Source organism: Balaenoptera musculus, chromosome 20 (genome assembly GCF_009873245.2).
Source record: "Balaenoptera musculus isolate JJ_BM4_2016_0621 chromosome 20, mBalMus1.pri.v3, whole genome shotgun sequence".
Lineage (NCBI taxonomy): Eukaryota > Metazoa > Chordata > Mammalia > Artiodactyla > Balaenopteridae > Balaenoptera > Balaenoptera musculus.
In genome coordinates, this window is record NC_045804.1 from 17,074,491 (window position 1) to 17,090,120 (window position 15,630).

Sequence of the window (15,630 nt, forward strand, 5' to 3'; positions counted from 1 at the left end):
TCCCTAATGGTTTTTGTTTAAAAAAAAAAATCTCTGCAATGCACTTCCCCCTTTGGTTCCTAACAAGAGACTTAATTACTTAAATATAAATTGCTAGAAGGTCCATGTTAACTTAACCTAGTGAATTATGGGCATTTAAAAGTATTTGCATCTATTAAAAGTTCAAAATATATAAACTGATTTCTTTTAATGATAACTCTATATCTGACAAAGTAAAACAGAAATCACTGTGTAGAAGAAACAGCATCTGCTTGACCATGTTCTTTTTATAAACTTTGTTCTCACTTCACTGTTCAGAAGAAGCAATCTGTTTTCATATGATATAACTGAATATGAATCAAGTTCAGTATCTTCTCCCATTTGCCCAATTCCCAGTCCACCTCTGTGTGGAGTTACTCTTCAGCTATATAGTATTAAAAATATTAAACTTACTGCTTTGGGGGCTATCCTCTCACCAAAACTCAGGGAAAATGGGAGGGAGATGCCATTCATTGACTTAAGAAATGCTTGACAGTTCTTCTTTCAAAGAGTGAGATAAGAAATGTGTGTGAATGAATAGTTAGTTATGATGGACTATTCACTTTCATCAGTATATAATGTGTGTTTTCGTTTTACGTCTATTAAATATGAGGTTCTGGGGAATGCCTTTTCACTTTGCAGAATTCTGAGACTGCAGTTCCAACACCTTTGAGAGGGCAGCAATCATGATTATACTGGCTACATTTATTAGTCAAAAGGCGAGAAAGCTTTGTTTTGCTTTTTTGATTAGTTTGTTTAATAATATATTCAAATTATGACCTTTAATGTAATTTCTTTTACTAGCTTGGTGCTAACAGTGGTTTGCACATCATCATCTTTGATGAAATTGATGCCATCTGCAAACAGAGAGGGAGCATGGCTGGTAGCACAGGAGTTCATGACACTGTCGTCAACCAGTTGCTGTCCAAAATTGATGGGGTAGAGCAACTAAACAACATCTTAGTCATTGGTATGTTCGCTTGGTTTAAAAAAAAAAGGACTATGATTTCAAAAACATTAGATACATAGGTTCTGAATTCAGATTTGTGTAGCTTGTAATTATACTATTTTGCCAATGTTTCCAAATTAGAATCAAGTGATATTGAAGAATTTTACTATTTTAATGTCTAGGACAAATGAAAAATGGGTTTTAGTGACTCATGGCTTTTTTTTTTTTAATAAAAATCCTCACTTTTTTTTTTTAAATTTATTTTGTATTATTTTTGGCTACGTCAGGTCTTAGTTGTGGCATGTGGGATCTTTCGTTGCGGCACGCGGGCTCTTCATTGCGGCACATGGGCTTCTCTCTAGTTGTGGCACGTGGGCTCTTAGTTCCCCGACCAGAGATCGAACCCACGTCCCCTGCATTGGAAGGCAGATTCGTAACCACTGGACCACCAGAGAAGTCCCAACTCATGGCTTTAAACTTATAGTTAACAAGTGAAAAAGGCTGTACAATGTAATGCAGTGGTTTTTAAACTGGGTCCTGTAGGCCTCCAGGAGTCCTCAGAGGTACTTCAGGGTCTGTGTGGCCAGGGTTTGAGCTTCAGATCATGCATCCCTATTATAACTTATCTTTTTAACTGCTTTATGTACTGAAGTTCTTCTTAAGATGACTTTGAAAACAAAACAAAACAAAAAAATTCTGCCGTTTATGAAGGTTGAAAACCATTGGCCTACAAAAAAGAGAAGGGATGTTGGGGTCAGACAGATCATGTTCACATTGCCCCTCTCTCATTTTGACAGTTTACTTACCCTCTCTGAACCTAAAATTTTCTTTTTAAATATTTGAAGCTTTCATTACATTTATATTCCACTGGCCTGTACAGTAGTGAAATACTAAAGCAAAGTCCCCAGGTATTTTCATTAGGTCGAGAACAAATGATATTTTTGAAAATGACTGCTTTTCTATTTGACTTCTATAAAATGTCCTCTTAGCTTGTCAGGGAAATTGCTATTCTTACACATACTGAAGGGACATTTTATCTTATTTTTGAATTCTGGTAATTTGTGTGTTGTTTTGTTTTAACAACTGTGCTCAGGAATGACCAACAGACCAGATCTCATAGACGAGGCTCTCCTTCGACCTGGAAGACTGGAAGTTAAAATGGAGATAGGTAAATAGATCTGTCACTGATTCGGGGAGGGGAGTGTAATTAGAGTTCATTAGCAGGAGCAAAGTCATATAACTTAATATTTGTTAGAAAAGTTGTGTATCAGAAGCAGGTATTTACACGCTTGAGTACCTATAAGAAAAACATTAAGATTATAATAATCTCTATTTTATTTTCGATTTTATCAGGCTTACCAGATGAGAAAGGCCGACTCCAGATCCTTCACATCCACACAGCAAGGATGAGAGAGCATCAGTTGCTCTCTGCTGATGTAGACATAAAAGAACTGGCCGTAGAGACCAAGAACTTCAGCGGTGCTGAGCTCGAGGGTCTGGTGCGAGCAGCGCAGTCCACTGCTATGAACAGGCACATAAAGGTCAGTAAAATCAACTGCCATATTAGGAGTCTGCAGCCCTGTAAATACCATGCCAGTATTCTCTCTCTTTCCTTTCAAGCATACTAAGGACTAGGGTAATACTGACTTCTGATGGAGAATAGACATGGTAAAAGGTATAGGAATTAATTGTCAACTGCTAAATCTTCTGAGTAGTTGGAAAAAAGATAATGGTAGCATCTGCCCCATGGTAACCACTGACCCATTTACCTTAGGTTGCCACCATTTGATACAGACACGTGAAGATGAAGATTTTGAAGAATTTTTTAAAAATTTGTGCTGTGTTGACTTGTAACATGACATAGGAAGTTGGATTTTCTACATGCTAGAATTACGGGGGCTGCTTCATTAAGTAAATACATTGAATACCTGCTATTTTCAAGGTACTAAGCGGGAGACACAAAGATAATAAAGCATGACCTTTTCCCACAAGGAGTAGAGAGTCAGGGAAATGGATATGTTTGCAAATTAATACAATAATGTTATTGATACTTTGGTAGAACTACATACAAAGGATACTTTCATTTTGGTAAATAAAATTTGATAAAGTGCATTTGATCCTTTACCATCGCTTCTCTTCAGGTTTTACTTATCACCTGTAGTTAGATGACTCCCAGATTTATGTCTCATCTCTTGAAAGTGTCTTTCTCCCACTTTCAGATTTATACCAAATACCTCTACCTGGATGTGTTATCAGGTCTCAAATTTAATATTCCAAAACCAAATTCACTTTTTTGGGTTTTTTTTTTTTTTTACTGCTTTCCTTCCTGCTCCTACTTCCCTGTTTATCCCAATTTCCCAAGCTTAAAACTCCAAGATTATCTTTGATTTCTACCACTCTACTGTGTCCTACATCAAGTTATTTGCCAAATTTTGTCAGTTCTATCTTGGCAGTATCTTTCAGTTCTCATTGCCACCACCTGTCTTCTGTTTGATTAACCTTCCTGTTTCACACCATTCTATTCTTCAGAAACTTTCAGTGACTCACCATGGTCTACAGAACAAAGTACAGAAGTCTTCGTCTGGTCTTTAAGGTCCTCTTAGATCTGACCCTAAATTGGCCTTTCCTGATGTGTTCCCAGTTATCCTCCATACACTTTAGCCAAACTAAAATATTGAATATTTACCAGTCATCAGATATTAATGTATTTTTCTACTTCTCTGCTGTTGCCTCTTTTTTTTTTTTTTTTTTTTTAATTCACTGAGAACCTTTACCCTCTATGTTTACTTGTCTTTTCAATACCTGGCTCATGTACCACCACTTTCTTCAAACTTTTTCTGATTCTCCCTTTCAAGAATGGTGTGTTCTATTCCTTCTTGGACTAGTAATGTATCGGAAATTCCCTGGCGGTCCAGTAGTTAGGACTTGGCGGTTTCACTGCGGTGGCCCAGGTTCAATCCCTGGTGGGGAAACTAAGATCCCACAAGCCACACAGTGCGGCCAAAAAAAAAAAAATAGTAATGCATCATTTACAATACCTTCTGTTGACTTTCGATCAGTGGGTTTATCTAGCCTAGTGTGTGCTGGGCACTGTACTAGGGGTTAATGCTCCAGTTGCCTACCCTTGAGCAGCACACGGTCTAATCCTTCACATGCAGTAATAGAAAGTACATACGGGGTAAGGAAGTGAAAAGGTGTCAGGTGTGGTCAGCTTGTCAGGTGAGAGGAGCCTTCACAGAGGAATTTCTGGGTGGATATGTTTCCTGATGGAGTCAGGCATTTTAGGTAGAAAGAACAAATATGCAAAGGAACAGAGACATACAAACAGCATGTTGTGTTAGAGTAATTCAGTATTGCTGCAGCATAAAAGGTAGGGAAGGGGAGGTAGAGAGAGACGTGGGGGATACGTCAGGAGGCTAAAGCAGGGGATGGAGCACAAAGAGCCTTTTATATGGTGCTAAGAAGTATGGACTTCTTTTCTGTGAGTAGTGCTAAGCCATTGAAGAGTTTTAAGAATAGCAGTGACGTAGTGTTAAAACATAAGCTCACTCTGGCAGCTGTGTCAAGTGGAGTATTTAGGGGAGTGAAGTTGGTGATGTAAGACAAGAGAGGGGAACTTGTATAACAATTCACGCAGGAAATAGTAAAAGCCTGAACAGTCAGGTCGAGTATGTTTTATTCGGGTATACCCTGGCAATGGTTTTAAACCAAGGGTCGGTAAATTGTGGCCCATGGGCCGTATCCAGCCAACCACCAGTTTTTATAAATAAAGTTTTTTTGGAACACAGCCACCCCTGTTCATTTATGTATTGTCTGTGGCTGCTTTCATGCTACAATGGCAGAGTTGAATATTTGCAAAAGAGACTGCATGGCCCACAAAGCCTAAAATATTTACTATCTGGCCCTTTATGGAAAAAGTTTGTCAACCCCTGTTGTAGACTTTAAGTCCATATCTTATTCATTTCTGAATCTCCCACAGTATTTCATATAGGTCTTAATACTGAGAATATGGTAGCTGTTTAGTAAATATTTTTTAAATTAGTAAATATGTATTCTGAATCAAACTCTATCTATAAGCCATAATTCCCCTACATAATGGAACTGACTTTGTTCTAGCTCAAGAATGCCATAATGGAAGGGGCCACTTTAGACAAGATGGTAAACCTCTTTTAAATACTGGAGACCCAGTGGGGAGGAGGATACTAGTACTACTGCATTAAAACAAAACAAAAAAAAATTGAGAATGCCAAAGGACTGGATAGTGTGGGAAATATAGTATTGGGTCCTTTATAGAATGGATCCATTCATTTCATTCATCCATTCTTTCTCCTTGCCATAAGAAATGTTTTAGAAAAAGTGATGGTGACTTCAAGAAAAATTGTATAAATGATGTGAAAATTGCTCCCCACCATACCGATCTTTCACTTCAGACCACACCAGTGCTTCTTGATACTATAATCCACAATACCTAGTTTATTAGGTATCAGATTTTTCATATGCATTAGCCACTGAATTTTTATCTTATTTAGTCATTTGTTATTTTTATCACAATAATCTTATCCCAAGTGTCTTCTAAGCCATTGTCAAGAAATATGCTTTCTTTAAGCATGTATTGGATTTATTTACGCACGGGGCAATGAGAAACAGTGGAAAAATCACAAGTTTTGTAGTCAGAAGGTGTGGTTATGTGTTACAGTTCTTCCCACTTTTTTTGTTTCTGATTTGTCAAGGGGAAATAACTACCTATTTCGTCAAGTTTTTGTGAAAATGAAATCAAATACTGTTTGTGGAAGTGCCTTACAAACTATATAAATGTTTACTTCCATTTTTGTTATTATTGGCTGATTTGAGAGGATACTGTATACATCCTTTTCAATAGCTGAGTTTCTGATTTTTGTTGACTATTTGCAGTTATAATATTTCTGATTTAAAGCTAAAATGTTCACCACCACTGTACAGAATATGTTATCATTTCAGATTTGCAAGTAAGAAGTAGTGCAAATAGTGGACATTATTTCCCTCACTTTTTCCATGTGGTTGAATTATCTTTAATTTAAACTTCAGATGATGCATATAGGCTTGTGATCAACACCTTTTGTACCAAACAGCTTTTGGTTTTTTTGGGTATCTGTGGAATATCTAATGCAAGGGACTTCACAGGTACTTCAGGGAAGGGAGAGATATCTAAGACACTAACCTCACTACCAAAAAAGAAATAGTACTAACATTTACTTTCTTTTCTGCATTTAAAAAAATCTGCACTGTCCAGGTCTTCAAACATTGTTTTCCCAACAAGACTCTTCCTCAGTTGAACAAAAGGCACACAGTTTTAGTATTCTCATTTCTGTACATATTTATAGCTTTATTAGTAGTGATTGATGAGTAAGTATTTAATTTGAAACTTATGACTTACAGTTGGTGTAGGACTTATACACAACATTCGTCTGTTTATTATGATGTTCTTTCTTTGTATTATAAAAAGCCATTATTGGGAATTCCCTGGCAGTCCAGTGGTTAGGACTCGGTGCTCTCACTGCCAGGACCTGGGTTCAATCCCTGGTTGGGGAACTAAGATCCCGCAAGCTGACTGGCGTGGCCAAAAAAAAAAGCCATTATTAGTGTTATTTTGCTTCCTTTTCAAAAGAATTAGGTTTAAACAAAGTCAGGTGGAATAAACTAAACAAGTCTTCCCTGTTAAACTGTTCTTTCAGGTTTTTTTGAAGCAAGTGGAAAATCCAGTCATGAACACCTGATGTGCATGTCATTTGTGCTTGAACCCATGTTTGTGGTCAACTAAAATTCATGTGACATTTGGTTGTTTTTAGCTTGCAAGGAATTTCTGCTTCAGGTAGAGAAGATAACACAAATTTCTTCTGCTCTAATCTGTTGTAAGGAAATGAATTGAGGACACACACACAAACACACACACACACACACACTTTACAACTGAATCAAAGCTGATTTATGTTTGCAGAATTTCAATAAAATTCTTTTTTATTTTCTGTAGAATTTTGAATGATTAAGGTCATTCTACCCTTAATTTAAGAGGAATGATAAGAACTTTGAAAGGTCAGATTTAAAAGGTTATGAAATTTAAGTGTGACCACTGGATATTTGCTAGTGTTGAAATACAAGTTTATTAGTTTCTGCAGGTATAAGCTGAAAGATGTTGCCTCTTCCATATTGATTAGCTGTTACAAATAAAATGCAGAAAAAAATCACACTAATTCAGACGAATAAGAAAAGGTTTTCTGAATGAGTAAAAATTCAGAATTGTAGATTTTTTTAAATAACATTTTGCGATTTTGACAAAATAGTAAAAGTTAGCCAAGAGAAGTCCTTAGAAAACTTATTTTAATGAATAGGTATGAAAGGTTTATCATTGTAATATTGATTACTTACAATTAGGTGACTTCTGAAATTCCTGGAGTGTCTAAAAACAACTTGTTCTAAAATAGCTGTCCCCCAGCCATCTTAATTCACTTTAATTCATTGGGTGAGTCCTTTCTTAGTAGTAAAAATACAAGGTTCACACCAGCTCCAGTCCTGAAATCTGTCATATTTTTCAGTAAATGCTGAAAGATAGACAAGATTTTCCCTTCATATTGCTATATGTTTCTGTCATTTGAATTCAGTTTCACTCTAAAAGGAAATCATAATAGTATTTCATAACACTGTTATGAAAATGCTTGCCTGTGCCTCCCTATGTACATACGAGAATCATTTTCTAGGATAGATAGATAGCCAGATGGATTTTTGAAGACATGGTTACATTGTCTTCTAGTTTCTAGTGTTTATTCTGGTTCCTTTTACAGGTGACCTGTTTTTGTCTCTCAAAAAGGTTCTAGAAATTTCTCTTCACCTTTGGTGTTCTGATAGTTTACAACACTGTGTCTAGACAGAGGTGGGTTTCTTTTCATTTACCCTGATCACTCATTGAAACCTTTAAACTGCAAAGATACACCTTTCTTCAGCCGGAGAAATTTTTTTTCTTCTGTCTTTTATTGTTTTTTCTCTATCATTCTTTCTCTTCTGTCCTTCTGAGACTCCTCTTAGATCAGTGTTAAAACTTCCAGATACATGTTCCATGCTTTTTAACCTTTCTCTCTCACTTTCTGTCATTTCATGGGATTTGGGGCAGGAAGGGAGACAAATAAAAGTGTTCTGTTTGCCATCTTGATCTAGTTTTCTGACAGAGTTCTTTTTGTCCCATAAGGCTGAGTTTTACAAAATGTTTGTCATTTTATTTGTCTCAGCAGTCCATTCCTAAAGGAACATGACTCATATTTTATAGTAACCTTTGGAAGGTTGATACTGCTTAACATACTTTGGTTTTATAGTCAGAATTTTTTGAAGATATGTTTTTTTAAAGCCCGTAGTACCATTTTAAAAATTAGACTCACTTGCCTTGTGCTATTGAGAGTGAGCCCAGTCACATTAAAAAGTGTGTTGGTATCTCAGTCACTCATCAGGTCCAGGCAGCTCCAAGTGCTGATAAAGGCATTGATGCTTCTCCAGATGTCTGTTCTAAGTGGTAGCTCCAGGTGCAGTAAGCAGAATATTTGGAGCTGGCACATAGATTCTCAAGTACAGAGTATGAGTAAAAATCAAAGTTGTAGGTCCTTGGTCTCCTTGAATAAGGGTTCACAAACCTGGTTGAGCATCAGAACCACCTGTGCACTTTATAAAAATGTAAATGCCTGGACCCTCTGCTGGACCTGTTAAATCAAAATCCTGCAGGGTGGGGCTGGGCATCTATATAAGTATATAGGGGTGTGTGTGTGTGTATATCTTTAAAGACTCTAGGCGTTATTCTGATAGGCAGCCGAGGATGAAAACCACTGTTCCTAGAGACCCTCTCTATATAGTTTCTCCTCCTCGTGCCTCATTTTGAAAACAAAAACAAAAACAAAAAACCGCTATCCAGTGTTCTTTGGTAAAGATATGTGATAATTTACTTGACTGGTACCCTCTTCATGGACATTCAATTTGCTTCCAGTCTTCGGCTATTACAAATTACTCTAGTAGATATCCTGGTACATATAACTTTGTGCACATTTGTGAGTATATTTATGGGATAAACTCCACCTAGAAGTGGAGTTGTTCAGGCAAAAGGCATAATATATGTATATGTAGGTATGTATGTGTATGTGTGTGTGTGTGTGTGTTTGTGAATTTGAGAGAGATTTTTTTTGTCTGTGGAAATATGCCTTTTATATCCTCAGGTGTTGTATTCTTAGGCTGAAAATATTCTTAAATCTTGGAAGTCCTTAACGTTTTGTTTTCATTTCTAATTAGGCCAGTACTAAAGTGGAAGTGGACATGGAGAAAGCAGAGAGCCTGCAGGTGACAAGAGGAGACTTCCTTGCTTCTTTGGAGAATGATATCAAACCAGTGAGTATGAATACTGAGTGATGTATAAGCCAAAAATAATAATAATAATTCAGGGGAAAAATAAGTGCCATTTTACCTAGTATTTTGGAAGGTTATATCACATGTAGTTTAAAAAAAATCAAAATCTCAGTACTGGAACTGTCCAATATAAGAAACATCTGTTCAGTAACTCTGATGGCTGGGTAATTAACCAAGACTTACTGAAATATTTCTCATGATAGGGAGCTCACGATCTTGTAAGGCAGACCATTCAATTTTGAGACTTTCTAATTATTAGTTCTTAAATTGTTTTGAACTAGAAATAGTTTTCTCATTGGTTCTTATATAATCTGAAGCTACGGAAACCTAAATTCATCCTAATTCATCCATCCTTCATATGTTAGTTATTATGTTTAAAATGAATTCTCATCTCCTTTCTCTCTCCCTTTCCCCACCCTCCTCCAAGGCATCCCTTTTTCTTGCTCAATACCTCCAGTTCCTCTAACTGCTATAGTTTCTAAAACTTTTAACAATTTTCAGTGCCCTTTTTTAAAAAGATGTCAATTTTCTTAAAATATACTCAAAACTCAATAGTCATAGTTGGAATTTTAGAATATATTATAAGGTCATTAACCCATTTTCCTATAAAACAACCACTCATGTTTTAGTAACCATTATTTGGAGTCCTATATTAATATAAAAACAAATTGTAGAACCTTAAAAAGGTGTGTATGTTGTTTTTCTTTCTTCAATGGACGTTGGGTGCACAGAATTGGATTAACCTTAATCTTTAATTCATGACATACTGTCATTAGTCTACAGTGTGTAAAATAAAATATGGTATGTATTAATTTTTTGAGACGTGCTATTTTATTACATATTTTATTATCAAGTCATCTATATGATTGTGCTATGCCTCATTTATTTTCATTGCTGAATAGCATTCCATTGTGTGACTAACACAATTTGTCTGTTTTCCTATCAATGGACAGTTGGAATGTTACCAGTTTTTTGTTATTACAAACAACTGCTGCTAAAGCATTCTTGAATGAGTTTCTCCTAGATACATGTTTAGGAATAAAATTGCTGGGTTGTTGGGTATATGCATGTACAACTTCAAACTAAGACTTTCAAGCTGTTTTTTTCAGTGGTTGAACCAATAAACACTTCCCCCAATAATGTAAAAGAGATCCTGTTCTTTACATCCTCTACAACACTTGGTATTGTCAGACTTATTTTTTGCCATTCAGTTGGATGTAAAATGGGATCGTGTTTTGGTCTTGATTTTCATTTCACTGATTACCTGTGAAGTATTTCTCCATATGTTTATTGGCCATATGAGTATCTTCTGTGAGATACCATTCATGTCTTTTGCCTATTTTTCTGTTGTATTGTTTATTTTTATTTGATCTGTATAAGTTCTTTATATATCCTTGACAATAATTATTTGTTGCAAGTATCTTCTTTAAAGACAAAAATCAACTTGTTTTAGCCCTATCTGCTTTTTTAAAAAAATTAATTAATTAATTAATTTATTTTTGGCCGCGTTGGGTCTTTGTTGCTGCGCGTGGGCTTTCTCTAGTTGTGGCGAGCGGGGGCTTCTCTTCGTTGTGGTGTGTGGGCTTCTCATTGTGGTGACTTCTCTTGTTGCGGAGCATGGGCTCTAGGCACGCGGGCTTCAGTAGTTGTGGCTCGCGGGCTCAGTAGTTGTGGCTCGCTGGCTTCAGTAGTTGCGGTGCACAGGCTCTAGAGCGCAGGCTCAGTAGTTGTGGCGCACGGGCTTAGTTGCTCTGCGGCATGTGGGATCTTCCCAGACCAGGACTCAAACCCGTGTCCCCTGCATTGGGAGGCGGATTCTTAACCACTGTGCCACCAGGGAAGCCCCCTGTCTGCTTTTTTATGACTATTCTGACTTTTAAATATAAAATAATTACTTTCAAAAGTTACTCAGAAAAAAAAAAAAAAAAAAAAGTTACTCAGCAGTGGAAATGGTTTAATCTTTTGCTGTTATTATTCGTAATAGTTACCAAAAATATTAGAGCCCAGCCTAACTGATCTATCTTAAAATTTTTTCAAGACAGATAATTTGGCTACAAGGAAAGGGCCACTAAGATAACTTAGTTAAGTAAGCAGTAACTTTATTTATTCCAAGAGTCTGGGGGATAAAACAAAAACTGAAATGACAGGATAAGTAAGGATGACTCCTACATATTATATAGCTTGGGAGGGTCACTGTTTTCTGGTTCACGTATCTCAACGCTGTTAGACAAAAGCCAGCCAATCTACATATTTCCTACAACAGCCTTCCAACCAGTATTTATTAGGCTCTTCCTTTATAACTTTTTACACAGCCACTGCATTTACCATATTCAGACCAGGGAATGAGAACTTTACTTTGTACTCAGGAATCAAAGCACTAGTGTATGCAAGGACCAAAGAGTGATCTGAAAATGATTTGGTGGCAAAGTAATAGAGTGATGAGACCACTGTATACTGTTTATAGACAGTATTACAAAGGATGACTTTCTGTGGGGTGCAAGTTCTAAAGAACTGTTAAAGTTATTCCATACATTGGGGAATGAAAACTTGACTTGAGGGTTGTGATAATTTTTTTAAATTAGAAATTGTCAAGCTGTATGAGCTTTATATTACATTGGGTTATATTTTCCTACTCATTTCTTCTCCTGTTAACCTTGTGGAAATGCTATTCAATTAAGTAAATAAGTACTAAAGTTTTTAACTACTTTTGGTAGCTGGTTTGATGGGAGTTACAATTTGAGATTAGAAGTTGAAAATGAAAAGGGATGTGATTTATGCTCCAATATATAGTACAAATGAAATGATTATATATAGCAATTGCTTTTCTTTCCTTTCCCTAACCCTTCAATCTTCATTACCTCTGCTCATTTCTAGCTCGTTCTAAATCTTACATTTACACACACACACTTACCTTTTGGTGCGATTTGACTTATATGCCCTACCACCAAACGTATGTGGACAAGACCTCCTCATTACCATTTCATATTTCCATTTTAATATCTGACACCTACAGTCAGTGTTCGGATAGTATCTTTGTGTGCTGAGCCAACTGTTTCTAATTTCTAAATCCATATTCTCTCTTTCTCTTTGCTCTTGACAGAAGGCCACAACCCATGTACTCCTTATAGAAACAAGCACGTTGGAACATACCCTTTCTCAGGGATTGCGAGGGTTTGAGCCCTCACAGAATCTGAGCCTAGAATATATTTTTTATTCCATTAAGTCACGTGAAACAGTTTTTGCCCCAATTGGGTAAAAAGTTAAATGAAAAATTATAAGTTTTTTTTTCTTTTTGCTTTTCAGGCTTTTTATATTAATATGGGATATTGCTATAGCCCTAGCATGTAGGAATTATTACTCATCCTTTATACCTTTAAATATTTAATTTTTAATACTGACGCTGAAAATGCTTTAAACTGTCCTTTTCCTTCATAGGCATTTGGCACAAACCAAGAGGATTATGCAAGTTACATTATGAATGGTATCATCAAATGGGGCGATCCAGTCACTCGAGTTCTAGAAGATGGGGAGCTGCTGGTCCAACAGACTAAAAACAGTGACCGCACACCATTGGTTAGCGTCCTTCTGGAAGGTGAGGAAAAATTAGGCGATGGCATCAAAAGCTGAAAAAAGAAAAAGAAGCACTTTTACAAAACCATTTAGCACATTCCAGAAAAATGAATTATTTTCAGTTCTAAACCTGTTCATGATCTGAAAATAGCAATCCATTCTGTGTTCCAATATTGTGCACGAATTTAAATCTTCTTGGGATAGAATGTTACTAATGAATGATAGCAACTAGTTTTCTTATAAGATTGTATCTAAATTTCTATGTTACTTAATAGACTCTATGATACCACATAGTATTCAATTCAATTAAAAAAATATTCACTGAGTATTTACTATGTCTTAGGCATTGAACTGGTTGCTGGAGACACAAAGATATTCACAGAGTTGAGTCTGGTCATGAAAAAAGTCATGTAAACAAATACCTAACTACCATGTATGTGTGTAAGGGTATGTGAATGCAAGTCATTTTGCCCAGGGGTGGTCAAAGAAAGTGTTCGATTTAGCCTTTGAAGGATCAGTTAGGATTTTACCAAGTAGACAAAAAAGGAAGGACGGTCTACAGATTATTTTTTGTAGTTATAATTAGTAGAACAACAGAAAAGTTCAGTGAGTCCACATGACAGGGGAATCCAGCCCCTGCCAAAGGGCTAGGGGTGGGGGCTTCCCGAGAGAAACACATTAAGCCAAGACCTAAAGGATGAGGAGAAGCTGGGCGAGCAGAGTAACCGCGGAAGATGTTCTAAACAGAGGGACCAGTGTGTGAAAAAGCCCTGGGATGGAAGGAGACTGAAACAGAAAGGGAGATTGGCTAAGACATGAGACTGAAGAAGTAAGACAGGAGCCAGTTCATGCAAAGCCTTTTAGACCATGTTAACGATTTAGACTCTATCCAGGGGGCAGTGGGGAGCTGTTTGTAGGATTTTAAGCAGTGAAGTGACATGATCAGATTTATATTTTCAAAACATCATGACTGCTTTGTGATAGAGAACGGATTAGAGTGGCAAAAATACACAGGAAAGACCAATGGTGAGAAGCGGTTGCATTAGTTTTAATGAGAGCTGACTATGGTTTGAAGTACTGTAGTGGTAGGAGAGATGGAGTTATGTAGACCATTTTGAGAAATATTTAGGAGGGAGAATAAAAGAGACTTTATGATAATTATAATAATTATTAATTATTAAGCATAATTAAGCTAACATTCTTTGAACTCTTAACTATTTGCCAGTCAGTCTACTAGCACTTTACACATACCTTCTCATTTAAACTCCACTTCAATCCTGTGAGGGCAGATGCTGCTGTTATCCCTATTTTGTAGATGAGGAAGCTGAAGCTTAGAAATAGTAACTAGATTGAAAATGGGGAGAGATCAAACATGATCCCCAGGTTTCTGGTATTCACGGCTGGTAAATGCTATTGTTTACTAAGACTGGGAACGCTAGTGGAGAAGTACATTTCAGAAAGAAAGATCACGAGTTCAGTTTTGGACACATTAAGTTCATGGTTCCTATAGGATAATTGAATGGGAAATGTTGAGTAGCCCACTGGATATGTGGGTCTAGTGCTTAGAAGAGAGGTCTTGCTGGCAGTATACATTCATGAGTTGTCAGTATGTAGACTGTTGTTGAATCCATGGGAGTGGATGAAGTCACTTACAGAAAGGGTAGGTTGAGAAGAAATGGGGGGCCTAGGACTGATCTCTGAGGTGTGTCAACATTTAAGGACTAAGTAGAGCAGGAAGAGTTGACAAAGGAGATTGAGCAAGAATAACCAGAGAGGTAAGAGGGGGGGAAAAGAGAATGTGCTGTCACAGAAGCCAAGAAAAGTATTTAAGGAAAGAAGAGAGGTATAGCTGATTCACTTTGCTGTACAGTAGAAACTAACACAACATTGTAAAGCAGCTATACTCCAATAAAAATTAATTATAAAAAAAAGAAAAATAAATAAAGAGGAGAGTTATCAGTTGTATCAAATATTCCTGAGAGGCCAACAGATAAAGTGTTGGATTTGGTGATGTGGAGGTCATTGGTGACCCTGATGGGAGCCTGTGCCATGTAATGGGAATGGAAGCCATAGCGTTTGTTTGAGGATGGATGGAAGGTGAAGAGTGAAGGCAGCTGGCGTAGATGATTATTTAGGGAGGTTTCATTTCGAAGGGAGAAGGCAGAGTAAGTGTGTGGCGTAGATGATTATTTAGGGAGGTTTCATTTCGAAGGGAGAAGGCAGAGTAAGTGTTGAAAGTAGTGAAGTCAAGAAAGAGGTTTCTTTTGTTTATTAAACTGTCAGTAGACTAGAGCATGTTTAAATGCGGTTGGTAAGGCTCCAGGGAAGAGGGAGGGGTGGAACATATGGGGGAGAGGATACAATCAATAATGTCAGGTTCCTCACAGATGTAGAGAACAAATGTATGGACACCAAGGGGGCAAAGTGGGGGGTGTGTGTGTGATAAATTGGGAGATTGGGATTGACATGTATACACTAATATGTATAAAATGGATAACTAATAAGAACCTGCTGTATAAAAAAATAAAATTAAAAAAAAAATAATGTCAGGTTCCTGAGAAGATGGGAAAGAATAATTGGTCAGTTTATGGTTGGAAGAGGGGCACATCTTTTATTACACAGAAGGGAAGGAGGAGATGTCTAAATATAAGTAAGTTTGTAGCTTTGGTTGCCTTCATGAG

At 36.8% G+C, this 15,630-nt stretch overlaps 1 protein-coding gene across 3 annotated transcripts in view; it reads left to right on the forward strand.

Annotated features, from left to right (window-relative positions):
- Window positions 1–15,630, forward strand: part of NSF (N-ethylmaleimide sensitive factor, vesicle fusing ATPase) — a 161,542-nt gene that overhangs the window by 102,772 nt on the left and 43,140 nt on the right. For all 3 annotated transcript variants that reach the window (XM_036836863.1, XM_036836864.1, XM_036836866.1), the window contains exons 10-14: window positions 823–988; window positions 2,061–2,135; window positions 2,321–2,508; window positions 9,266–9,361; window positions 12,815–12,971. In XM_036836863.1, coding sequence (XP_036692758.1) covers window positions 823–988; window positions 2,061–2,135; window positions 2,321–2,508; window positions 9,266–9,361; window positions 12,815–12,971 — 682 coding nt within the window. The remainder of the gene's footprint in view (window positions 1–822; window positions 989–2,060; window positions 2,136–2,320; window positions 2,509–9,265; window positions 9,362–12,814; window positions 12,972–15,630) is intronic.